Source organism: Condylura cristata, unplaced genomic scaffold (genome assembly GCF_000260355.1).
Source record: "Condylura cristata isolate star-nosed mole 26May11 unplaced genomic scaffold, ConCri1.0 scaffold00041, whole genome shotgun sequence".
Taxonomy (NCBI): Eukaryota; Metazoa; Chordata; class Mammalia; order Eulipotyphla; family Talpidae; genus Condylura; species Condylura cristata.
In genome coordinates this window covers 125,296-152,006 of record NW_004567142.1, presented here as the reverse complement: position 1 = coordinate 152,006, position 26,711 = coordinate 125,296, and the positions used below count along the sequence as shown (strand labels likewise).

At 48.7% G+C, this 26,711-nt stretch overlaps 2 protein-coding genes across 2 annotated transcripts; both read right to left on the bottom strand.

Moving 5' to 3' along the window:
• Window positions 1–4,496: 4,496 nt before the first annotated feature.
• ZNF546 (zinc finger protein 546) lies at window positions 4,497–13,663 on the bottom strand. Its single transcript, XM_012733770.1, has 4 exons — window positions 13,061–13,663; window positions 11,568–11,694; window positions 10,537–10,632; window positions 4,497–6,478 (listed from the first exon to the last, which is right to left on the bottom strand). Exons 2-4 carry the CDS (start codon window positions 11,692–11,694, stop codon window positions 5,106–5,108), a joined length of 1,596 nt encoding a protein of 531 aa, XP_012589224.1. The 5' UTR covers window positions 13,061–13,663; the 3' UTR covers window positions 4,497–5,105.
• A 2,104-nt stretch (window positions 13,664–15,767) lies between these two features.
• Window positions 15,768–22,397, bottom strand: PSMC4 (proteasome (prosome, macropain) 26S subunit, ATPase, 4). Its single transcript, XM_004694117.2, has 11 exons — window positions 22,311–22,397; window positions 21,379–21,477; window positions 21,061–21,247; window positions 20,262–20,408; window positions 20,073–20,182; window positions 19,888–19,981; window positions 16,937–17,104; window positions 16,773–16,849; window positions 16,483–16,651; window positions 16,180–16,235; window positions 15,768–16,012 (listed from the first exon to the last, which is right to left on the bottom strand). The coding sequence occupies exons 1-11, from the start codon at window positions 22,344–22,346 to the stop codon at window positions 15,899–15,901; spliced, it is 1,257 nt and encodes a 418-aa protein (XP_004694174.1). The 5' UTR covers window positions 22,347–22,397; the 3' UTR covers window positions 15,768–15,898.
• Between the last annotated feature and the right edge of the window lie 4,314 nt (window positions 22,398–26,711).

Here is a 26,711-nt window from a genome sequence, read left to right as displayed (position 1 = left end):
TGCGGAGCATATTAATTATCCTTGTATCCTGAGCTGGGTGTTTTATTTGATAGTAAATATCGTTGTTCCTCTGAGAATAACTGGCCAGAGGAATAGCAGAAATGTCAGTGTGAAATCAAACCTTGGGTATTGCTCTCGTGTGTCTATTAGTGTAATTGCAGAATCACTATTTTCAGTTATTTTTGTCCTTGTTGATATAATTTGGGGCTGATGATATGGGTCAGTGGGTTCATTGTCTATTTCCTCCATAGGCATAAACAACAAGTCCAGCACCTTCACAGCAGTAGTCAACCCCCACTGAAGTCCCCAGAGGCCAGAGACACAAAATCTATTCTGACACTTGTTAGCACTTCCATCATCTTTTATTCTTTCAAATGCTTTTGAAATGCAGGTTTGCCTTATCAGCAATCCAGTCGTAACTTATGAACACCAGTGTGCTACTGACCGCTTGTTTCCCAGCTCTAAGCCCTTTTTTACTCTTCAGAAGTAACTCCTGTGTCTTCAGCTTCTGCTCTTCCTGATAAGGAAGATGTAGGACTTACCTATTTACTGACAGTATTGTACAATATTCACCTGAAATATCTTCTTTATACATCCATATATATTTTTAAAGATTTATTTATTTGTGCATACAGAAATGGGGAACAGGCCAGAGGTGCAGGGGCCGTGAGAGGACTCACCAGAAACAGAGCAGGCAGATTGTCAAAGTACACTGCTGAGGGGAGCAGTGGGTGGGTCACGAGAGATCTGCCACAGGGCAGGTGGGGATCGAACTCATGCAGAAGTGGCTTTAGCTTCTTAATGCTGCGCTTTAACCTGCTGCGCCACCAGGGAGGGCCAGGTTAAGGTATTATAAGTGAAAGGAGGTACTTAAAAGTTATCCAAGTTGCCTAACAATTACGAGCATAGTTTATGAATTGAGCAATAGTAAATTTGGGGTAAAGAAGACTTGGAAAGGAATCTTAAGACAGGAGACTTATGAACTAACGCAGGTGAGATGTGATGCTGGTTCTGATGAAGGTCATGAAACCAGCATGAAGAGAAGCATATGCACTTGAGAAATGCTTTCCTAGAGAGAAATAAGCACTAGGCTAAGGGGTTGTGCATAAGGGGTTGTTTGAGAAAGGCCTGTGTGGGCAGTGATTCACGTGCTTCTCTTGAGACTTGAGCATCTGGCTTGGTTGTGGTAATTCACGCTCCTTCATTCTGAGAAACCAGGGAGACTGTAGTTTGGGTGTTCAGATCTGCACGTTATTTTTACCAAGTGTACTGTGTCTCCGTGATGTCCACATCATGCCCTCGTCTAGTTCTAGATCACACTGCAGATGAGCAGTGTGAAAGTGGATTTGAAAATACACCACTGGGCTGCTAGTCACACACAGGTGATAGGAGCTTAGGCAGGACTGAGGTAAGAGGCAGGGAAATCGGAGAGTTAGGAGAGCAGGCCTGAGATCTGGTAACAAGTTAGCTTCATGAAGCATCAGCTAGAGGAAGCTACTAAGTCATGTAGATCGTCCTTGGTGAGAATGGGGAGAGTGGAAAGGAGAGGTTGAAGCAAAGAGTAGAGGAGGACCTTTGTTGGTGTCTTGAAAGAAGGTGCCACTGTGGCTGTGGGCAACATGGCAGTGAGCAGATAGTACAAATTAAATGAGAAATGTGGTAGGAAATTAGTTATTTTGACTTCAATTCTGAAAGAGAGCTATTGGAAGTTTTTGAGCAAAACAACATTTGATTTTATTTTGTTGTTGAATGTCTGTGTGGTTTTATCCCATTAAAGTTTATCCAAGCTGGGGCCATGTCTCCAAGAAGGGCTTCAGGTTAGAGCTGGCGGGAGCGACCTTGTGCCATATTTAGAAGTTGGGAGGGAAGTGGCTCCAGGCACCCTAAAGTGTAGCGCGGGGCACCGCTCTGCGGCCGCTCTCCGTGGTGCTGACGTGTCGCTGACGCGCTCTGCTGCTCCTCGCCGGGGCTGTGCCTGGGCTCTCCCAGGGCTGGGCCAGGTGCGTGTGAAGTCCTTAGCAGGATGCCAACGTCTGCAAGTGACCCACGCGGTAGAAGCTGGAGGTCGTGAGACTGACACAGGCTCCGGTTTGCCTTCGCTTTTCCTAGTTCACACCCAGCTTTTAATTCCTGCCTGCCAGGCATGCGATCCTCGTGTTCCCTTGTAAGCATCTTCAGCGACTATTGCAAGTACGAAAGGTCTCACCTTATTAAAAAATCTTGCATTCCATGTCTCTCCCGGTGGTTCTACTTCTCTGGATCTTAGCTGATACAATGATTTTCCTCCTGGGTCTTTGCTTGTGAGATCAAGAGAAAACAGGACCATTTAGAGGGCAAAGTGCAATCATTCAGATGAGTGCTGGTGGGCCTGTGACTTAACAGCAGAAGTGGTGGACATTGTTCAAATTTACTTGTGTTTTTATGCAGTTGTTTTTTTTCTTTTCTGAGAAATTAATATCTGCAGGCAGGCAACCCTTTCTTATCTTGTCATGTCTCTGCCAGCTTCCAGCACAGAAGAGATTATGAATGTTCCAGGCTATTCTTTACTTACCCTGATTACTTTCTCCCCATAAATTTTGTTGCAGTGTAATATTCATAAGGAAAGTAGTCCAAATAATAAGTCTAGAATACAAAGGTTATCAATATACTTGGTACCTGTCTGGGTATATTTATACATGGACTGCCTCTAAGTATACAGCGAGAGAAAAACTGTTGGATCAGACGATGACTTTAGTAGACAATGCCAGACGTTTTCCAAAGTGGTTATACAAATGAATTGATATTCTCCCCAGGCGTGTATGAGAATTCTGTTGCTCCAAATATTCCCCCAACATTTGGAATTTTTTCACATTTTGGCATACTGGTGGACATGTAGTGATCTGACTTCACATGATTTTAATTTTCATTTCCCTACTACTGATGTTGAAAATCACACATGTAAATTTACTGGCTATGCGTTCTCTTTTGTGAAGTTCCTTATTGATCACCTTCCTTTTTCTTGTTTAGAGCTCTCTATATATTCAGTGTGAGTCTGTAGAATCTCCTCAGTATATCTTCAACCCTTTGCTTTTTTAAATGCATGTATCTTATGAATAGAATTTCTCAATTTTAGTCTATTGTATTATTTCCCCCCTTAAGTTGGTGCATTTTATTTCCTGCTTAGGGACCTTTTGCATACCTCCAAATCATGACCATAATCTTACCAGCTTTCATCAAAAATTCTTATTGTTGATCCATTTCTCTATAATGTATGTGATTCATTGTTGTGGGTGATTGATTAAAGACTGACTCTTACAGATATCCAAACCCCAGTGAAGTCAGTGTCTTCCGTATTCTTACCATCAATCAGGTAGAACTCTGCTCTTTCCCAATGGTCTGTTTGCCTTTGTGCCACTGTTCTCTCAAGCATAACAGCTTTGAAATAAACCCGCAAGCTTTGTTCTTCAGTTTCCCTTAGCAATTCTTTGCTCTTTACATTTCCATGTACATTTTATCATCAGCGTATACATCTGTCACTATTTTAAATGACTTTCATTTTATACTTCTTTATTGGTAGTCTTTAGGAAGTCAGTTTTGTATGTTATATTGAAATTGAGCGATGTTACTAGATATTACTGTAACTTCTTGTGAATAAAAGGTTTCATTTTATTCAATTGATAAACCTTTTATGAATGTCTTGTTTTCATGCACTGAATGGTGCCTTCAACAGATACTATCTGTATTTTTGATATGCTGTTATCTTGATAAGGAATTTTACATCCAGGCTTAAGTGCTACATCCTAAAATGTCCTTGTCAGATTTTATTGTAAAAATTACTGTATTTCAGGAGTGAGTTCGGAAGTATTTCTTTTCTATACTCTAGAAGAATTTTTGTAAGCCTGCTGTCATTTCTTTCTGCATTATTTGGAATATCGATGATGAAGCAATACAGGCATGGGATTTTCAGTATTTTCTGCATTTCCATGTGGACTATCTACTGTGGAAAAAATCTTTTAAATACTGGTCAAATTTCTTCAGTAGATTTAGGATGAATGAATTTAGGAAATTGCAGTTTCTATTTCTTCTTGTGCCACTTTTCATCAATTATATTTTCCCCCCAAAATGGTCATTTAGCTAAATTGTCAAATGTTGAAAAGCTATTTATTTATTGAGTTCTTAACTCTTAAAGATCTTAGTCAGGTGCCCTTGACCATTCTGACGTTGCTGGCTCTTCCTTCTTTCTCCACTTTCCTATACCCCCTCCCTTCTTTCCTTTCTCTCTCTCTAGCGGTGAATCTATTCTTTTCAGCTCACTTGTTCATTCATTCTTTTCATTAAGGATAATCAATGGTCCTTTGCTGTATGCCAGTCACTGTGATAAGTGATAACGAAATAATAAAACAGGAAAACAGTGGTTCTTATGGAATTGACCTTCTGCTTGGAGAGGCAGGAATGATGAAGTGTGTTTGCTGATGGTACTGCAGTGGTAAAAATACCAAGCACATACTCTTCAGGAGGTGGTTTTTATTATTTCATTCACACAAGAACACAATCAAGTAGGTACTACGACCACTGTTTTAAAACTGAGGCACAAAGGGGAAGTAGAGTTTTGCCAAATACCACACAGGCCTGGGTGGGCTCATGAAAACAGCAGCAGACACCCCCAGGGCTGAAGTCTCCCCCATACTGTGTGAGCATCCTTCTAATAGAGCCTAGGGCCCGGGCACAGCCAGCCCCAGCCTGTCTGCTGCCTCAGTGCCAACCCCCAGAGCTGGCACTTAGAGAACTTGACTGCAGTTTGATGAGGCTTATTTATGTCTGAGAGTCAGTAATGAGAAGAGGGACCTTGATTCTGCAAGCGTTTTCCTTTCCCCTTAATATTCTGGCCACCCAGTTGTGTTTCTTTTTATGAAATCCTGGACAACAGTGCTTTGGGGAGGCAGGCCCTTCCTCTTTTGAGGTGCACCGCAGCCCTCTCAGGCTGCCAAAGTGTAGCCAGCACTGGAGAGGTGGCAGTCTCAGCCCTGCATGTGGACAGACACTATTTCTGTTACATTCTGAGCAAACCACATGTGAAGCAAAGCAGATTCCCACACTTGCGAGTTCTCTGCTGGTATGAAAGGCCTTTACTCTAAGGCCTCTTGACACGCACAGGGCTCCTCACTGAGGTGGCTTTTCTGATGTAAAGTTAGTTGATCCCTACGATTAAAGGTTTTCCCACATTTTTTGCACTTGTGGGGTTTTTCACCAGTGTGAATTCTGTGATGGCGGGTAAGTTCTGCGTTAACGCTGAAGGCCTTCCCGCATTCGTTACATTTGTAGGGCTTCTCACCTGTGTGTACTGTGTGATGGCGAGAAAGTTCAGCTTGAAGACGAAAGGCCTTCCCACATTCTTTACATCCATAAGGTTTCTCACCCGTGTGAAGTCTAAAATGTTGGGTGAGGTGGTACCGCCGGCTGAAGGCCTTCCCGCACTCCTTACACTCATACGGGATCTCACCGGTGTGAGTTCTCTGATGTAAGGTAAGCTGGTAGCTACAAATGAACGCATTCCCACACTGACTACACGTGTAGGGCTTCTCCCCAGTATGGGTTCTGTGGTGCTGGGTGAGATGATAATGCCGGCTGAAGGCCTTCCCGCACTCCTTACACTCATAGGGCCTCTCACCTGTGTGGATCCTCTGATGCTGCGTGAGGTGGTTGCTACGGATAAACGCCTTCCCACACTCCTGACATTTATAGGGCTTTTCGCCAGTGTGAAATCTGTGATGCTGGGTAAGTTCTGTCTGAAAGCGGAAGGCCTTCCCGCACTCTTTACACTCATAGGGTTTCTCGCCTGTATGGATTTTCTTATGCTGAACAAGGTATGAGCCGTGACTGAAGGCCTTTCCACACTCACTGCATTTATAGGGTTTTACACCTGTATGGATTTTCTGATGCTGACTAATGTGTCGCTGCACCCGAAAGGTCTTTCCGCAAATCTTACATTCATAAGGCCTCTCGCCGGTGTGAATTCTCTGGTGCTCGGTGAGGTGGTAATGGAGCCTGAAGGTCTTCCCGCAGTCGCCACATTCATAGGGTCTCGCCCCGGCATGAATCGTCCGGTGGACTCTAAGGTCTCCCACACGACAGAAGGCCTTCCCACACTCCTTACATACATAGGGTCTCTCACCAGTGTGGATCCTCATATGTTGTATGAGGTATGACTGCTGTCTGAAAGCTTTCCTGCATTCCTTGCATTCATACGACTTCTGGCCCGTGGGGGTTTCCTGATGCGGAGGAGCAGGTAGGTGTCCTTGGATTAAGGCGGGGCTAGTGCCTCCCAGCCGACGGCCTCCTCCTTTCTCAAGTTCATGTTTGCGCCGCGAATCATTTCTGCAAGTAGTGAGCTCATGGATGTCAGTTTTACTGTTCCCCGTAGTCTGCAACTGAGATAAATAGATTTCACAAATATCCTTTCCCGGAAATAACTTCTTGGGGTCGGATTTAGATTCCAAACCTGGGGGAAAAAAAAAAAAAAGGAAACAAACACATCCTATCATATTAAGTTTTTGTGCTGGGGGCAGGCCAATAGAAAGAAGAGATAAACAGAAGGGAACACACTCTGGAAGTCGGGGTTTGGAGCGGGGCCCAGCCACGTTTTCAGTCAGAGGCCAGGGGCACGGGCAGCCCCGTCACGGCTGCTCAGCCCTGCTGTGCCGACATGCAGTCACGGACAGTCCCTGCCTGGATGAGGGTGACTACGGCACACCAACACTTTACTTATGGACCCTGAAATTTGAATTTCATGACATTTGTACATGTAACAAGATATTCTCTGGATTTTTTCCAGCCATTTAAAAATGTAAACATGAGTCAGCCTGTGAGTATGAGAGATACAACAAGCAGGTGGGGAGCTGGTCATGCATGGGCAGTAGTTTGCTTGATCCTGGCTTGAGAACTCATATTACTACAAAGTGGTTTGAAAGCCAGCAGGGTGAACTGAGAGAGTGACAGGTGATCAGAGGGTCAGGTGAGCAGAGGTCCTCCCACTTCAACTCACTGCAAGGTCAGAGGCTCCCTTACATGCACTGTTCTTCAGCCACCAGTCTAGACAAAATCCATCAAAATCTATGGCATATTAAAATATCTGCAGTTCTAATCTTTTCATCAGCTAGTTTTGATGTGGCTCATTTTGAGACTCTGTTCTTAGATTTTCCCCAGAGGTTTTACTTTAGCCTTAGTCTACAACCCAAACAGAACTTGAAACCATCCAAGCAAGGATACCAAGCCCATGCTAAAAACATAAGCTCTATTCAAGCTACTGTCATCTTTTCGCTTTCAGATCCTATGATTTGCTACTACTTTCCCTGGCTCTTAAGGCTCTCCCCAGGCGGCTTCCTCTCCCAGGAGCCCTTTGCCTTTAGTCTTTGCGTGACTGGCTCCTTCTCACCCGTCTCAGGTTTCAGGTTAAATGTCATTTCCTCTGAACAGCTGTCCTCACTGACCACATCTAAGTCAGCTCATGTTCCTGGTTCCATCTTCCAGCATCTAGTTCTGTGGCTCTTCTCAATTATATATACACTGATTTCCTCATCTGTTGTTCTGTGTATTTTCTCAGGCCCGCAGTTCCCTAAGTATAGACACAACTTCTGTTTCACTCCTGCCACTGAGGAACAAGCTCTAATACATAGTCACGTTGACTAACTAGAAGAAATGAACCATTGATTTAAAAAGGTCATTAGCATGAGAATGAAAGTAATTATTATAAACAAATCACAGAAGATGGCAGCTGAGTAAAATTTAATTTCCCCAAAATACACCACCATTAAGAGTATGTCTCCCATCTCCATGTCTCATCTTGACATAGTAATTAAATATACTCTTTCTATGTGACTTATAAAAGGGGAGGAATGTACATTTGTCTAGTCTGAGATCACTCTGCTAAAAGCATAAATGGAGGGAACAGAAACAAAAAAGAATATAAAACTAAAAAGCTTGTGCACATTGAGAGAAATTCCTTAAAATAAGACCCTTTATTAAATGGGAGAAAGTATTTGCATACCAGACATTTAACAAAGGGCCAACATCCAAGTGCACAAAGACCTCATACAACTCAACAAGAAAACAACTTAATCAAAAAGTGGGCAGAAGAGCTTAAACACACACTTGTCCAAAGAAGACATAGAGGTGGCCGACAGGCACGTGGAAAAGTGCACATCAGTTATCATCAGCGAAACCAAGTCAGAACCACAAGGAGCTGCCGTCTCACACCCATGAGAATAGCCCATATCAGAAAATCCAGAAACAAGTATTGGCGAGCATGTGGAGAAAAAGGATCCCTCCCCTACACTGCTGTGAGAATGCAGTTTGGCCCAGCCCTGTGGAAAACAGTGTAGAAATTTCTCAAAATATTAAAAAAAGATCTATGCACAAAATTCAGCAATTCCACACCAAGGTGTCTACCCAAAGAATGCAAAAACATGAATTCAAAGGCACCTACACACTCCTGTTTACTGTGGCACTATTTACAACAGCCAAGGTATGGATACAACCAGAATGCCCAAGGACAGATAAGTGGATGAAGAAGATGTGGTACATACATATGTAAAAGATGTGATATTACTCAGCTATAAAAAGATGAGCTCTTGCCAATTGCGACAGCACAGATGAAATTGGCGGGGATAATGCTAAACGAAGTCAGAGTTGAGGAGGAAAACAAGGCAGTGTTACCACGCAGTGGGCAAATGGTGGTCTCAGGGCCTGTGAATGTGACCTAATCTGGAAAAAGCCTTCGCAGATATAATTAAGGCTCTTGAGATGAGATTATTCTGGATTTAGGGTAATCCTAAATATACTGACGGATATATTTAGATGAGTGAGGCAGAGGGAGATTAGACACCGGACACACACGGGCAGGTTATGTGAAGGTGTGTGAAGAGGGAGGCAGAGACCTGGCCGATGTGCCCATTAGCCAGAGAATGTCAGGGAGGCCAATAACTGTTAGAAACTGTCGGATCAACTGGCTACGTTTTTGTTTAGAATAACTGCGTCTCCTAAAGGCCTCTTTTCTTGTCTTTGTCTGGCGTGGCATCAGGCTACTATGCCGGCCTTACAGTGAGCCGGCAAGTATTCCCTCCTCAACGTTCTGTGAGAGTTCAGCTGGCTCACAAATGTGAAGGCCTAAAACAACACACTTCTAGAAGACAGAAGGCTTACAACCTTGGGTTTGGAAAAGCCTTTTTAGATACGATACTGAAAGCACCATCATAAAAAAGACACTGTGGCCGTTTCTTAAAAATGTAAATATATTTAAATTTACTTATATTTACCAAAGACAAATGAAAATATGTCCATACTTGTACAGAAATACTTATAGTAGTTTTACTTCTAAATACTCCCAAACTGGAAATAACCCAATGCCCATCAAAAGGTAAATGGCAGATGTGACATCGCCATACAGTGGAATGCTAGTCAGCGATAAAAGAGGCTGAGCCTTTGACACAAGGAACAGCAAGGATGAATCTCAAAATAATTATTGGACCGAATGTAGCTAAATAAAAAATTGCTGCGTGACTCCCCTTGCAAAAAATTCCAGAAAATGTCAATCAACTGATCTGTAGTGACAGGAAGCAGATCACTGGTGGCCTGGGGTGGAGTATAGTGGCAGGAGGGAGGGGCTGCCTTTGGGGGTTATGAGTGCACATTATTTTAATTGTAAAAATATTACCACACCTGAAAACTTAATAAACAGCCTAGTAAGATCTGCAGCTTATTATGAAACCTGACGCAAAGATGGGTCCATTTTATATTATGTAAATTATACCTCAGTCTGTCCACTAAGGCTGATATGCCTGGCCCACTAGCAACTCCACTTCGCTATATTCCCAAGCGAAATGGAAACATGAAAAGACAAAAACGATCCTGTAAGCTGTTCAGGTCAACTGCCATAATCTGGTTTGGGAATACACACGGATGACACTTGATCTCGGAGTCTTCGCAGCTGCTGTTTGCTCTGCCTGGGTGCTTTCCCTCCACTTTCATCTGGCCAGAAATCTCACTTCACATCTCGGTGCAAAGGCGGTCCCTTTAGAGCAGGCTTGCTCCAGAGCATCTAAGTTAGCCTTGCCCATAAACCCGCCGTCTGTCTCCTGACCTCGCTTCATTTCTTCAGGACACAGACACCAACCTGCTGCTATCTGTCTGAGGGCCTGCGACTGTGGTGCCTCTCAGTGCCGTCAGCACCTCCGGGAGCTGGGGTGCTGCCGACAGCCACAATGCTCGGACTGTAGCACAGCTTGGTTTCAAGTGAGTGAGTAAAGTAAGCTCCGGCAATGGGGAAATAAATAAGGGGAACTGGAAACACAAGGAAAGCAGTCGGCGGGGGTCAGCGGGGGAAGGCAAGCAGCCGCCTTTTTGAATTATGAGGGAAAGAAGAGAAAGAGCGTGGCAGATGGGGAGAAAGGTGACCTTCCTTTGGTGACTCAGGCTGAAAGGATCTTTCCCCTGGGTCTCAGGAAAGGGTGCTTTCGGAGCAGCACCTCAGGGGTGTGCCCTGCCGCACCTGCCATCACTCACCTGTGCACCTGTTCCTTGTCCCCTCTCTCCTTACCGTCCAGGGCGCTTTCTCTTGCTCCAGTAAAGTAATCACCTCTGGCTTAGGGATGGAACATCCTGCTCAGGAGACAAGAAATGCCACTTAATTTAGAACAAACACAACTCCTGACGCTCACGATGACTTAATTCAGATGTGGTTACACTGATGTTAAACTAGATAGGTCTAAATGATACTTGATGAAACGAAAAAAGCCACTGGATAATAATGACGTTTAGATGGACTAAATATTAACAATCAGACAGAGAAGGGAAAAGGTGTGTCTTGGGTAGCACAGGGAGAGGTTGAAGACACATTCTGGAGCGCTATGACCTGGGTTCAAAACTTGCCACCTGTCAGCTTGTGTCCTGGAAAAGTTACCCTCCAAAGGTAAAGGTAAAGGTCTCTTTATCAAATGCAAAATAGGGCTGATATTACCTGCTGTTTTGAGAATTAAATGAATTAAAGGTTTAAGGCTTAAAAGGATGCCTGGGACACAGCATTAGTTTTACTCTCTTAGTTTGTAAAAAAAGAATTTAAATTTAAAACTTTCAGGTTCTTCAGCTATTTTCTCCATAGAAAATGCAAAATTCACAGACTCAACGGGCAGGTTTGCATGAATTCTAAGTGGATCTGGTCAACTCAGGTACCAGTACACAAGTCCGGCGGCGCCTGTGAGGAGCAAAGGAAATGAGGAGGTGGACCAGCCATGAGCACAGGGCAGCGACGGGAGTCCTGAAGATACAGCTTACCTCATACCTGGCGTCTCTGAGACTGTTGCAGAACTCAAACCTGGGGGTCATGTAGAAAAACAGGCAAATGCAGGAAGGAGTGAAGGTCACTAAGAGCGGGAAATGCAGGTGCTTAAGGGAAATGCCCACTTCTAAGCCATCAGTGCTCAAGCCATTTCTTTCAAAATGGGGCAGAAATTCAGGTTTCTTAAAATAGAGTTCTGAAATGCAGCAATGGAGAAAATTGTTCTGGAAAACAGACTGCAGTTTGCACAGACCCTTACCCAGTGAGACCAGGTTGCTGTAGTTCTCCAACATCACATCTCTGTACAGGGCTCTCTGCACGGGGTCCAGGCACTCCCACTCCTCCTGGGAGAGGTCTATGGCCACGTCTCTGAATGCCAAGGACATCTGAAGTGACAGACCCATGCATTATAAAAGTTTTAAATGTATTTTCAAGACCGCTTTGCAGGAAAGAGGCAACATAACAGGAAAATGGGTTCAAGCCTGATATGTGCAGAGAAGAATAAGGAAATTCAAACTTCTAAGGTGCAGTGCTTATATGCTTTTAAAGCATACTGCTGGTATGAACAAATCACCCTCTATACTGGGAATGACATCATTATCTGGGAATGAATAAAAATAAGGAACATTTCCTAATGAAGCAAAATCATACTGCCTATCCTATAAAGTTCTGCATTTTAAACATCTGAATTACAAGTTCTGAGTAAGAGTGCATGTTCTTTTATTTCCAAAGAATGAAAGTTAGTGAATTTCTCCTTCCAAAGTACTATAAGATATCTCTTAACAAATACAAGTAGATTAACATTTGACATCATTGAAACTCAAGCTCATTACATATAACATCATAATCATCTACCCTTGGACCCATACACAAAATAGCTGACTAAATGTCCATCTTGCAAATACAGCAGACCAAGTCTTTATGCACAGCAGTTCAAAGTCTTCCTGAACCCTGCATGGACGTGTGTCCACCCACCATTAAGAATTAGGAGGATCTTAGAGCTGCCATCAGTGCTGTCTCTTAGGGGAACCTGCCTTAATCCTGAGCTAGAGGATGCTGATGTTGAATGACCCACAATGATGACGATTTCACTGGGCAAAGCAGATGAACAGAGCTTGCTTCTCTCTCTACTTCTCCGCTGAACAGACAACCAAAATACCGTTTTGTGTCTAATCCTTGTAAAAGATCTTTAAATCCCTATAACAGTAAATGAAAATCAGCTACAACTTAAATTTGGAGTATAATTGTTCATCACGATGGTCATTTTCCTTTCTTATGATAAATTCTTTATAAATCTTAATTCATTGATTCCTGGGGAAAATCCCTGCCTCTGATTACACAGATTTCTATGGTCAGACTCCAGTCACCTCCTCCCTGCTCTGAAAAGCCTTAAAAGGTAGATGACCTTGGGACTGGCTTACAGACTTACCCCTTACCCCGTCTGTACCAAACCCCGTCTTGATTATGCCTTCTTTGTAAAATGTTTTAGAGATCAGTGACACAGTTCCACTTGCACACTAACTTCAGTAAAACAATGTCTAAATTTTAGACTCCAGGATATGCATTTCTTACTGTACAAAAAGTGAGTGCAGGGGAATGAGTTGAAAAAATGAGCGGAGCACTTGACACGAACCCATCGTCCACAGGAAGGAAAGTCTGGGGGTCCCCGGGACTTTTCAGTAAGCGAAAAGCAAATGTTTCCAAGTACGAAACACAGAAAGTAAAGTGTGAACAAAGGGAATACAGGCTCACCTGGTCTGGTCTTTCAGACGGTCAACAGCTGAGACGTTAAGGCGAGATGGCCCTCCTTGAAGGATATTTCGGGAAGTGGCAGGACTGGGGAGGAAGGAACGAGAGACACCACACCTTTCTCAAAGCAGAGACATCCCCGCCAGGGTCGCATCTACCTGACCTCTCTTGTATAACCAGAGGGAGGCTAGAATCAGTCTGAATCCACAGAAGATTCCAAAGATCCGCGCGCCGGGAGTGCTGCGGTTCCGAAAACTGGAGCAGCCCCAGAGCGCCTCCCAGCCCACTCCGCCCCGGCAGTCCCGCCGTCTCAGGGACCCTTCACGCTCCCCAAGTCCCGCCCAAGCCCGGCGCTGTGCCGACTTGCTGGGAACCTTCATCTTAGGGCTCAACACTGACTTTCCCCCTGGGGACATTACTCTGTGCGGACATTCAGGGCCGTGACGGGCGCGGGGAAGGCGGCAGGAGCAGACGCGGGACAGTGACACGCACGGCGGGGCCAACCCCCACAGCCACACCCACGGCCACGGAGGCGCGGCCCGGCCCAGGCGGGCGAGTCCCGCTACTTCTCACCTAGCGCCGACTTCGTCCCCGGCTGTCGCTAACTCACCCGCGGCAGCTGAACTCCAAGAACCAACCAGAGAGGGCCCTCAGGGTCAAGGCTAAGGTGCCCTCTGGGGCTTCTGGGAAATGTAGTTCGCGGCCGGAAGCCGCTGCTCTCGGGCTCCCACTGCGCAGGCGTAGGCGCAGGCGCAGGCGCACACGCAGAACTGTCATCAACCTGAGTACTGGGCACCGGCGACTTACGGTGAGCGGGTCCCCCGAGCCGCGGGCCCTCTGGACTCTGCAGGGCGCACAGGGTCGCCAGGGTTCTGGGCCGCAGAATGCACCCGTGGGTGTGGCCCTGTGGCCGAGCCCCGAGAGGCAGAATTTTGTCTTTTCCTGCGGTCCTCCCCAGCCCCCTTGCAGCGGGGTTTCGTTGTGAGTGTGAGTGCGTGTGTCACGCTGAGGGTGGGGGTTCGACCGCGTCTCTGGCGAGCGTGATTTGTGACCGTTAGCAGCGAGGTGACAGGCTCGGTGGGAGTCTGGGCTGGGCTGTGACTGGGGAACTATGTGTGGGTGCTGGGGTCTCTGTGAGCGGGGTGCTTGAGTGCTGGGTGTGAGCGAGGCTGTGACACGGGTTTGTGTGACCGCTGTGGCGCGTCCTGAATGCCATGGAGACCAGGCGCTGCCGTCGGTGTGTGCCGCAGTGGGATAAAAGGTTGTGTGTTGCATCTTCTCACATCTTTATTTAAATATGGGAACCCGATATTGTTGGCCAGATCATTTTGTCTTTTTACATAAGAATGAATGTTTCCATGCATAAAAATGCAAGCAAGTAACTTTTTAAATATGAAAGAATTCTTTATGCGCCCTCTGTACAGTTAGGGGTCTTTGGCAGATAAAATTTGAGAATCTGGACTGAGAAAATAGCTTTATGCTTGCTTGGAAAGACACTGTGTCTTTGGCTTAGTGTGTCAGAAGGCCTGAATGCTAGGTCGCACTCAGTTCACTACTTTAGGGAAAACCTGTGCAAGTAAAGGCAGACAATGTGGTTAAGAAACTCAGTGCATCAGAGGATAACTTGCGTTATTTCAAATTATACCACTATGATTCTTCCCCGTCTCTTCCTGAACAATTCAGCTCTAAAGCCACAAGATGGGCTCAGAGCAGGGTCTTAGATCCTGAGCAGGGTGAGGAGGGTGAGTGTGCAGGAGGTGACTTTGTGTCATTTTAAAAAGTACCGAATTGAGGGCCCTCCCTGGTGGCGCAGCGGGTTAAAGCACTGCACTGAGAAGCTAAAGCCATTTCCGCATGAGTTCAATTCCCGCCTGCCCCGGAGGTGACCACATGGCGTGGCAGACCTCTCCTGACCCACCCGCTGCTCCCCTCAGCAGTGTGCTTCCTCGATCTGCCTGTTCTGCTCCCCACTCTGTCTCTGGTGAAGCCTCTCACCGCCTCTGACCTGTACCCCAGTTCTGTATGTACAAATAAATAAATCTTAAAAAAAAAAAAAAAGTACCGAATTGAAAAGGTCAAATATCGTAGGAAATACACAGCAAACCAAAAGCATTGCCATGGCACCCTCTGCCGTGAGTTCCCTATTTCCAAGCGGCAACAACTTCCATTCTGGTTGAAGTTTGTCTTTCTCGACTAGATGCTTTTGTAAATATCAAGTTTCACTATGAGCTGCTATGGAAAGTGGAGGGTGAGGACTGCAGGTATCTTCACAACCAACCTTCCTCTCCTGCTGCTCAGTATCTTCAAGATAAACCCCTTTTTTGCATGACAGGACTAGGGTGAATAGGCCCAGGTGGGGGTGAGGGGGATGATTCACCACAGACAGGAAATCCACCGCTAAGGGGAACATTGGGGAGACAGGAGAGGTCTGCTGTGCCATGTGGGTCAGTTCCGGGGGCCGGGGATTGGACTCAGGCTGTTGTGGCAGCACTGAGATTTAACCTGCAGGGAGGCACAGATGAACCCTTTAGTTGCCTGCCTGGGTTTGTGACCCTCCCACATGGCACTCTCACTGGCCCCCTCCCGTCTACCCAGTCTGTGGTCCTGCCTTTCTGGAACAGACTTGTGGCCTCACCCAACCATCTATCAGGAGGGGCCCAGAGTGTCCAAGGCCGAGATTCTCCAAAGAAGTGAAACTTCTAAGAGGAAATTAAAGTGATTCAATCTTGTCTATTTTATTGAATAAACCAGATGCTGGTAAAGAAAAAAAAGAGAACTTGGCTTGGGGACAAAGGCTGGGAGGCGAGAGAAGCCTCTGCCTTGTGGCGTGGGGCTGAGGGGTCACTTGTAAAACTCGTGCTCCTGCTCGTCCTTCTTGATGACCGTCTTGTACGCCTTCTCAAAGTCCTTGGCCAGGACGATGTAGCGGTTCTCACGGACGGCCAGCATGCCGCTCTGTTGAAGGAGAGTTAAAGTGGGCTCCCTGCATCCCGTACCTCAGTGATGGCAGAGGAAGAGGCCCAGGACCCCAGGGAGGCAATGAGGGCTGGAAGGATGGCAGCAGAGGTCTCAGAGGCAGGTCCTCACAGCCCACACCCATCCAGAGAGACACCGGCACTCACCTCCTGACAGATGGAATTGATGTCAGCTCCCGAAATCTTATCTGGCCGGGCCACATCTATAGCGGGTGAGTGAAGGAAAGCCTTCTCCACATGGGGGGGGGGGGGGGGGTGGGGGGGGGAGAGAGCCAGCTCCGGGGAGTCACCCTTGAGGGGTGCTGGGCAGCACCCCTCCTCCTGGGACCCAACTTGGGTCCCAACTCTGCATCCAAACAGCCTGGGTGGCAGCAGTGGCAGGGACAGAGATGGAGGTTCAGCCCTGCCCCCCATTCTGGGGCCCCCACCCACACTTGGAGAACAGGATACAATCTTCCAGGTCAACCTCCTCAGAGAGGTTCATCTTGCTGGTGATAGTGGAGAAAATCAATCTCTTTTGGCGGCGGTCAGGGAGTGGAAACTCGATTTTACGGTCCAGGCGCCCTGGCCGCAGCAAGGCGGGATCCAGAGTGTCTGCTCTGTTTGTGGCCATGATCACCTGGCATTGGGGACAGCTGGCTCAGACTTCAAGCCCCACCACGCTGTCCTTCCCCTTATAACCCCTCCCACACAAGCACATTCCCACACCACACCTCCCCCGGCAATCCCGAACACCAAACCTTGACGTTGACATTCTGGTCGAATCCATCCATCTGATTTAGCAGCTCCAGCAGGATCCTCTGAACCTCCCTGTCAGCTGGAGACAGTGAAACAGTCAGGCCAGGCCAGGACAAGCAGCCTGCCCCAAGCCCCAGGCCCCAGGCCCTCTTTGGGCACCACTCACCCCCGGTCTGGGCATCGAATCTCTTGGTTGCGATGGCATCGATCTCGTCTATGAAGATGATGGCAGGTGCGTTCTCCTTGGCCAGGCGGAACACGTCCCGGACCATGCGGGGGCCCTCACCCAGGTACTTCTGCACGAACTCCGAGCCCACAACCCGGATAAACGCAGCTGAGGGTGGGAAGATGGGGTAAGATGAGGGCTCGTTCTAATTTTCACTGAACTGGAAATTCCTTGCCGTCAGCCCTCTGGAGGCCCACCCCGGCCATTCTCCCACACCAGAGCTGGTCCCAGCCCCTGCTTGCACCCCCCCGCAGAGTACTCAGAGCAAGCCAGCAGCCCAGACCAGGATTTCTGCCCACAGATGACTATTTTGGCATTAATTTAAAACCTGGAATATTGGAAAAAAAAAAAAAAAAGCCAGCATATCTATGCTCTCAAGAACCCCGTGGGTAAGAGCTAGAGACATTTATAGACCTGTGAACCAAAAAAGAAACCAGGATTTCTGGAATACTTTTAGCAGTCAGTGAGAACAGCTTGTCTGCACACGACGACCTCACACTGCTTCCTGGGGAGCCCGGCTGGTAGCCGGTCCCACTCCTGACTTCATGACAGCTGGCAACGGGGTGGATGACAGGTTTGTTCTGGGCTCTTTTAAACTCGGATCTTAAATATAGTTTAGCTTAGTGACCAGACGTGGCTGTGTTGTGTAGCGCCTTCCAGCCCCACAGAAGAGGAGACAGCCCAGGGCTCCACCACAGACCAGCTGTGCGAGTGGCCTCTGCCCCCATGAGCCCCCTCGTCCTGACTTCACCCCAGCTCAGGCCCTGCTCCTGGTTCCTACATCACCTGGGGCTCCTTCAACACCCTGCCTCAGGAGTCGACCACTCCTGCTCTACTAAACTCACCCCAGCCCCTTGCTGTGGCTGTACTTTTACATGGCTCTTCAGGGATCCAAACTGCCCTGGAAGGCCCCAGTCTCTGGAGTCCCCTTTCTGGCCCTTGTCTGTCTGCCTCTCCCGGGGTCGCCCTGGTGCCGTCCCAGCCCTGCCTTCCCGTCCTCCCCTCCTCTCATCCTATGTTTCAGTAACTGTTTCCTGCTCACCGAGAACTTCTACTTGCTGTTCCCCACTCTCAGGAAGGTCACCAATAGCCACTGGAATGGCCAGGCCAGAAACCAGGAGTGACTCCTGATTCCTGCCCACTTGCCAACCAAGAATACACTCTGGCTTTTACCTTTCATCCCTACCAGCTCTGCCCAAGACTCCCATCGCCCTAGATCACAACTAAGTTCTAAACTTTCTCCTCCCTCCAGGTCACCTCCTGCTGCCACAAAACTCTTTCAAAAAGCTAATGTGATCACACCACTTCTCCAATATAGTAGCCACAGAGCCACTGAAATGTGGCTGGTCCAAAGAAGAGGTGCTGTAAATGTAAAATACAGACTGCCCGAGACTTAGTACAAAAAAAAGTAAAATAGCTCAACAAGCAAAAGGGTGAGTAAAGCTCAGCCTTAAAAAGGGATGGGATTTTAAATGGTACGACATGAATGAAGCCTGAAGACAAATGACAAATAGTTACAATTCATCCATTTTTCTGAGGTTCCTAGAATAGGCAAATTCAGAGAGGGTAAAAGTGGAATAGGGGTTCCCAGGGGCCAGGCAGAGGGAGAAGGGGAGTGTTTTGATCAGTAGGTACAGCGTTTCGATTTGGGGTGATGAGAAAGTTCTAGAAATGGACAGTGGTGTCACTCAGCCTTGTGCATGCAATGTTACTGAACTGTACACCTTAAAGTGGGCTGAAGTGATAACTTTTACATTTCTTTATTAAAATTAAAAAATTGAAAAATCTCGGTATTTGCATTTGTTACACATGAAGATAGCATTTGGCGTACATGAGTTAAATGAAATCGATCAAGTTCAACTAATTTAACTTGTTTTTAATATGGGTATTTACAACTTTGTCATCCTATATGTAGCTTATGTTGCATTTCTTTTGGACCCTCACAATGTAAAACCACCCAGTCCTCATAGGTGCTCACAAAATCTCTTAGATCAGCACGAAGCCTGTTTACATTCTGCTCTCTTCAGACTCACGTGGACCTGCCCACATCGCTCCTGTCAGCCAGCCGTCCAACAGACATTTTCTGAGCACCTACCACACAGCTTAGAGACGGGCCCCAGAAAAGCAGAAAAGGAAAAACGTACAAGGTACCTGCCGTGGTAGAGTTAAGCTGTGGTCTAGTCCCAGTTATCCAGCCCTGGGCCTTTGCACATGCTACTCCCACTATCTGGGGTGCTTTCTCCCAGCTGTGTGCCAACACTCCTCACAGCCTGCTTCTCCTGGGAACCCCTACCACTGCACCCCAGGCTGAATGGACGGACACGCCCTCCTTGAGGACAGTCCACTATCTGCCCTGCTTCCCGCCTGTCCTTTCATTCTAAACACGAGCCTCACTCGACTTCAGGGGCAGGGGCCTCCTCGCAGTCCCTGGAACGGAGCACACTCTCGCCTCAAGGCTCTGCACCAGACAGTCCTCAGCCTGAGATACTCCCTTCCCCAGAGCCCATGTGAGTCACTCCCTCAAGTCCTTGAGGTCTGTATGTAGTTCTTAACCCAGAAGACCAGCCCTGCCCCCAGCATATACAGCCGCAGCCCCTACGAGGCCCTATCCCCTTGCCCTGCTTGGTTTTCTCTGAGCAAAAGGCTGCATCGTTTCATTAATTCCTCACACAGCATGCGAAGTGTATCTTCTGTTAAGATGAGGAAACTGATGCGTGGAGGTGGTCACCCCCACCCCAGGATGGCACAGCCAGTGAGACAGGCACACCAGGTTCTGCCCCCGAGCCTGGGCCGTTAATCACTGTGCGTGCACCTCCGGGGGAAGAGGAGCGTGGCGAGCCAGCCTGGAAGAGCCCAGAAGGCCAGAACTCGGGAGAGGGCCCGCGGCTCACCTGTCGTGTGGTGCGCCACGGCCTTCGCCAGCATGGTCTTCCCGCAGCCAGGAGGCCCGTACATGAGGACGCCTCGGGGTGGATCGATGCCGATCTGGAACACGGAGGCCGACAGGGAGCGCCTGGAGGCCTATCGCCAACCCGAGGCCCTGAGGGCCTCTCCTTCGTTTCCCTGCGGCCCTCACCTGCTTGTAGAGCTCAAAGTGCGTGAGCGGGAGCTCCACGGCCTCGCGCACCTCCTGCTTCTGGATGTCCATGCCCCCGATGTCCGCGTACATCACGTCCGGCTTCTGGTCTGATGGGAGAGCAGAGCGGGGCTCCCAGCCTGGCCCTCGGGGTGCCCTCAGGCCTCTCCAGCCCGGGGTCCCCCTCACCTGAGGTCAGCATCATGATGCTGCTGTCAGCCTCGGGGGGCAGCACGTCCACCAGGGCATTACTGTGCTTGTGCAAGGCCACGGAGGCGTTGGGCTTGAGCAGCTCCCGGTCGATGGTGCTCAGGATGCGCACGTAGTAGTTGGAGCCTGTGGGGAGGAGACAGCGGGCGGCGATGAGCAGCACCAGACCCACGCGACCGCCACACCCCCAGCCTCACACTACAGTGCCTCCGCAGACCGTGGCTGGCCCTGCGGTCTGTCCCCAACAGGCCCACCAACACCCTCACCTGTCTGAGCTCTGCCTCCTGCGGACGAGTCCCGAGCCTAGTGGCCTCCTGGAATTCCAAGCAGTCCCTCTTCGCTGTGCCACAACGTGTTCTCTCTGCCTCCCCCAACCTGTGCTGCTCCTCCTGATCTCTGTCTCACAGTTGCTGACCACAGCCCGAGCCTTAGCCTGGCCCTTTCTCACCTTCTGTCCGCAGCCCATCAGTCCCTACAGCAAGCCTGCACCCTGCCTCTGTCCTTCATCCAATGTTGCCTCTCCTTTCTTCCTCATGGACACTGTCCTCTCCTATCTGGGTCTTTCTGCAGACACCCCACTCTCCCAACCTCGTTACCCCTTCAACCCACCTTCTACATTTAAGATAGCGATGAACACCTCTCTTTCCAATCTTGGTCCCTCTCCTGACCTTCAAATCTGGCTGTCCAGCTGCCTGGACACCTGCCCGTGATGCCCCAGACTGTCTTCACTGGACACCTCCCCATGACGCCCCAGTAAGCTTCCCCCCACCCCTCAGACCTGTGGTGGAGCCCACGATGGCTGTATTCTGATCCACAGCCTCCAGAAACTGCCCGATGACCAGCGGGATGCTCTGGATTCGTTTCACCTCCTCCTGGGCGTGGAGGAACTCCTTCTTCAGGTTCTTTTGCTCATCTTTGATGTACTCTTCCTGCACCTCCAGGAACTCCAGTTCTTGCTGCAGCTTCTGTGAGCGGCGAAGGGAGGGGCAGAGGAAGACTCCAAGCCTTGCTAAGCAAGGTGTGGTGGGAGGTGGTGGGAGCATGGAGGGGATGCGACGCTGGGGCCTGTGCAGGGGCTGGCTGGGGATGAATGTACCTTGTAGCGGCTGTACAGGTCCTCCAGGTCCTCAGGCTCAGGTCCCAGGAAGGAGAGGCCGGTCTGGGGCCGTGATACAGACAGTGCTGGGATCTCATCCTAGACCCAGGAGAGAAACTAAGGTTGGAGAGGGTCCCTTCATGAAAGAATCTCGATCCCTTTCCTCACTAAGCCCCTAACAGGATCCAGACATCATCCAGCCCCTCTAAATAGGCTCTGGAAACCTCTCACCCCCTAAACAGATTTCTGATATCACCCTCTCCCTAACAAGTCCTGGATTACCGACACCCCCCCTTCCAAGAGGTCTATTATATTTCATCCAAACCATGTCCTCAAAGTCTCCAACTGCCAACTAGAGTTTAAACATCACAACAGCTCCTTCCCTGATCCCAAAGCCCTCCTCAACATGCTAAGGTCTCACGGTCCTCAGATTGTCCGAGCATTACTCAGTTTCCCCCAAAACACATCTGAAGCCATAGAACCTAGCTCACATTGGACCCTACGTCATCCAGCTGCCCAGGTAAGCCCCAAACTCCACTCGGCCAGATCAGATTTTTCTTAGCTCCCCTACTACAACCAATCCCCGAGCATCAATCAGCCTCGGCCACCATTCAGCTCCACGGCCGAGTCCCACACACCACCCACCCGCGATCCACCCCAACCCCGCCGGGCCACCAATGTCACTAAGTGCTCCCGGCGACTCGAAATCATTCAGCGCCAAAGCGCCCCCACCGTCACTCATCCCCTGAGCCCCGACTCCCGAGCTTTGCTGCTCTCCTATCATCACTCAGCCAGCCAGCCAGGCCTCGCAGACAGAAAGCTCCCCGCCGAGGCTTCCGAAATCCTGCAGGTCGGCCTCGGGACCCCCGCAGTCACTCAGCACCCACTCAGGTGGGCTTCGCCCTCTCCCCGTGAGTCGGGCCCCACCGGACCTGCGTTTTCTCCACCAGGATGCCTATCTCCTCCATAGTGACCAAGCCCGCCTTGGTGCGATCGGGCCAGAGCCAGTCACCGCTTCCGCTGACGCCACCGGAAGACCTGGATCTGAGTGGATTCTGGGAAATGTAGTTTCAGACGTGACCGAGGGTGGGCTGGACTTGCGGGACTGCAAGGGGAAGTCCTAGCCCTAGGCACCGCCCCCAGATCAGCGCGTACGTCTTCCGTGCCCGCGGGCGCGCGCGCGAGAAACCTCGCACTTGCGCGTGCGCAGTAGCGCGCGGCGGCGCCTCCTCGTGCCGTTCTCCCGGGCGCGGGTTTTCTCGACGGTAGGCTGCGCTGCCCCCCTGCACTTTCGTCTGGGATTTCCTCAAGGTCAGGGAGTCTGGTGGCAGGTGCCCTTCCCTTGGCATAGAGGGGCAGGGGATACCTTGGAACGGGTTCCTCAGAGGGTATTTTAGGGGCTCTCGTGTGGGAAGCGCCCGAGGCTCGTGCCCGGACGCCCCTGAGAGACACTTCAGACCGGGCTCACCCGTCCTTGGGTGAGGAGCCCCAACTCCTGTCCCCCGTAGCAGCCAGCAGCCAGGGCTGCAGAATATGAGGCAGAGCCCCGGGGGCTGGGTCTCCCAGGAGACCTGCAGGCCTGGGTCAGGCCCTGTACATCAGCTCCCTGAGCCCTAAAACACAGCACGTCCCCTCTTTTACAGACAAGGACACAGCTCAGAGCCATGAGGCCACTCTCCAGTCACAAGGACCAGAACGGGGCCCAGACCCACCTGCCCCCGAGCCTGCGCTGCTGGTGCCGCGGACACGCTGCTGCTCGCCACGTCAGGTTGTCTTAAGTCAATTTTCTCTCAGTATAAATACCGCCAGGTGCACAGATATTCATGTTCTGCCCCTCGAATTGACACAAAGTGAACACGTGTGTGACATGCACCCAGCTCAAGGAAAAGCTCCACACGCTTCCCCTTTGGGGAGCCCTTCATCTCCCCTCAGAGTTGTCAGGTGCTGGTTTCTAAGGCGTGGACTGTTTCTCCTTCTGCCCCTTCCTCCCTCCCCTCCCCCCCCATTACATATGCACTGCTTCTTTTACTAACTGTTGCTTTCAAGTTGCCGGTAGGATTGTTCTTCATTTCTGCTTGGGTTCCACTGTGTGGCTGTAGCCGGCACTGGGCGTTTCCTCGTAGGGGCTATACTGGTGCTATAAATACCCAAGTACATTTCTTTGGTGGACATAGGGACTAGAAAGTTGGCATTGCTGGCCAGAGGGCAGGTGTGTGTTTAGTTTTAGTAGCTACTGTCAAGCTGTCTCACACTCCCACCCACTCCCACTGTGCATACACTTGGGATTGTCTCTCTTGTCCTGGTGGGTGTGTTGTGGTCAAAGCAGAAACCGTTTGTGTACTTACTTTCACTTGGGCAGCTTCCCAGGGATGATCTCAGAATCCTTATAACACCCTCAAAGGTAGGTTTGCTTTTCTTCATTTTACAGACGAAGAACCTGAGATTCAGATGAGAAAAAAATAATCATTTCTGTGGAGTCCCAGGAGAACGAGCGCCTCTTATGGGTGCAAGCCCTATGCTGGGGGATCCAGAAACTAGTCGTATTTGGTCCTTGCCTTTCTTCTAAGGTCTCAGTTTTATTTTTTTAAGATTTATTTATTTATGCATACAGAACTGGGGTACAGGCCAGAGGTGCACGGGGTGAGGATTCACCAGAGACAGAGTGGGGAGCAGGAGGCAGGCAGATGACAAAGTACACTGCTGAGGGGAGCAGCGAGCCGATCTCAGTATTTTTATTTCCACAAGATGTGAAAACAGCGATGACAGCAAATCCTTCCTTTTCTCTCAGTATTGACAACTCTTAGTTGTGTTCTAGGTCTCTAACTGACACCTAAAAGTCACCCCAGATTCCTCCTTGAGACTTACAAGAGTCACTCAATGGAACCCACATCTTCCTCCTTGCCTCTCGTTCTCTTTCCTTCTGGTTGCCAGGCTTCAGACTCAAACTTAAGCTACAATACTGCCTTTCTTCCTCCACGCCACATCAATTCCACAAATTCTCTCTGTCCCCTCAGGCAATGACAAATACTGTGTCTCTTTGGAGTTACTATGAATATTAATCATGAGTACCATTTCCTGAATACTCACATTACTTGCTAAGCACCATAAAATTATGAGGATTAAGTATGGACTATTTCATTCAAACCTCACAACCTTAGGAAGTGGATCAGAACAATAACCCACATTTATAGAACCCTTAAGTTCTGCCAGGAGATCTTTGTTTCAAAGATTTGTTTTATTTATCCATGCATACAAGAACTGGCTGCAGGCCAGAGGTGCAGCGGGGTGGTGAGAGGATTCACCAGAGACAGAATGAGGAACATTACGGGCGGATCCACTGAAGTGCACTGCTGAGGGAGCAGCAGGCAACATAGGAGAGGTCATGGTGAGGCAGTGGCTGGCCGTAGCTTGATGGTGCTGAGACTTAACATCTGTACAATGGGGGAGGCACTGTGCTTAAGTGTGTGCTAACATAGTGTGTGGTTAAATATTGAGCATCTCAGAAAAGTGGGATTTGAAGGGGGAATGGTTGTTTTACTTCCTCTCTCGGGTCTTGTGTGAGGAACCAGGTTCTGAATGGTGAAGCCACCTGCTTAAGATCACACTGTGAGTAGAGATAGTTACTCAAATCCAGAGCCTAAGCTGTCACCTAGCATGATAATTTTTACTTGCATTATCAGTTGGTTTTCATCAAGTAAGCCAGTTGTTTTCAAGTAGGAGAACCTTGAATTATTTGTGGAGTTTTTCTAAGCTAGACCCACCCTTAACTATACACTGTCATTATGGCCCTCACACACCCCGCTTAGGGTCCTCCCATCTAGGTCATTTAATGGACTGGCCAACTAGAACCAGGAACAGCCAGGTTTAGTTGACTAAAATTCATCTCTGGTTCAAGTCCAGGGATGTAATCCTTTCAGCTACTCTGCCTTCTAGAAGAAGCCCTGAACACAGGTCCATGAAACAGAACAGAGAGCTCAGAAATAGAACCATACACAAAGGAACAGCTGACGTACAATAAAGGAGCCAAGAGCTTTACAATGAATCAGGGAAAGTCTCATCTATAAAGGTTGTTGGGGAAACTGTACTGTCACATTAAAAAAAGGTGTAACTAACCAGTGAGAATGGCACATCTTAAAACAACTAGCAACAACAAATGTTGACGAGGATGTGGAGAAAAAGGAACTCTCCCACTGCTGGTGGGAATACAAACTAGTACAACCACTATGGAAAACTATTTGGAGATTCCTCAAACTGCTAAAAATGGAGCTTCCGGGACCTCCCTGGTGGTGCAGCGGGTTAAAGCACTGCACTGAGAAGCTAAAGCCACTTCCGCATGAGTTCAATCCCCTGCCCACCCCGGAGGTGACCACATGGCGTGGCAGACCTCTCCTGACCCGCCCACTGCTCCCCTCAGCAGTGTACTTCGTCGATCTGCCTGTTCTGCTCCCCACTCTGTCTCTGGTGAAGCCTCTCGCCGCCCCTGAGCCTCTGGCCTGTACCCCAGTTCTGTTTGTACAAATAAATAAATCTTTAAAAAAAAAAATGGAGCTTCCATATGACCCAGCAATCCCACTCGTAGGTATTTATCCAAAAGACACAAAAATGCTGATTCAAAAAGATACCTGCACCCCCATGTTTACTGCTGCTTTATTTACAATAGGACAGACATGGAATCAACCCAAATGCCCAGAATGATTGGATTAAAAAGATGTGGTACATATACACAATGGAATGTTACTCAGATATCAAAAAAGATAAACCCATGCCTTTGCAGCAACATGGATGGAGCTGGAAGAGATCATGCTTAGTGAAATAAGCCAGAAGGAAAAAGAAAAATACTGGAGGAGCATAAAGGACCAGGGGTGAAAATAATAATAATGAGCGACTATACACCAAAGACATTTTACGAGGGTGGGTTGGGAAATGGGATTAAAAATGGGGTTGGGGGAGGCCCTCCCTGGTGGCGCAGCGGGTTAAAGCACAGCACGGAGAATCTAAAGCCGCTTCCGCATGAGTTCCATTCCCACCTGCCCCAGAGGTGGCCACATGGCGTGGCAGACCTCTCCTGACCCGCCGCTGCTCCTTTCAGCAGTGTACTCCGTCGATCTGCCTGTTCTGCTCCCCACTCTGTCTCTGGTGAAGCCTCTCACCACCCCTGAGCCTCTGACTGTACCCCAGTTCTGTATGCACAAATAAATAAATCTTTAAAAAAAAATGGGGGTGGGGAGTGCATAGGACAATGGTGATAGCACACAGGTGAATGGGTAATGGGAAGTCCATGGGGATGACAACTGAGAAAAAGGCACAAAATAATGTAAAAATAAACTATTATA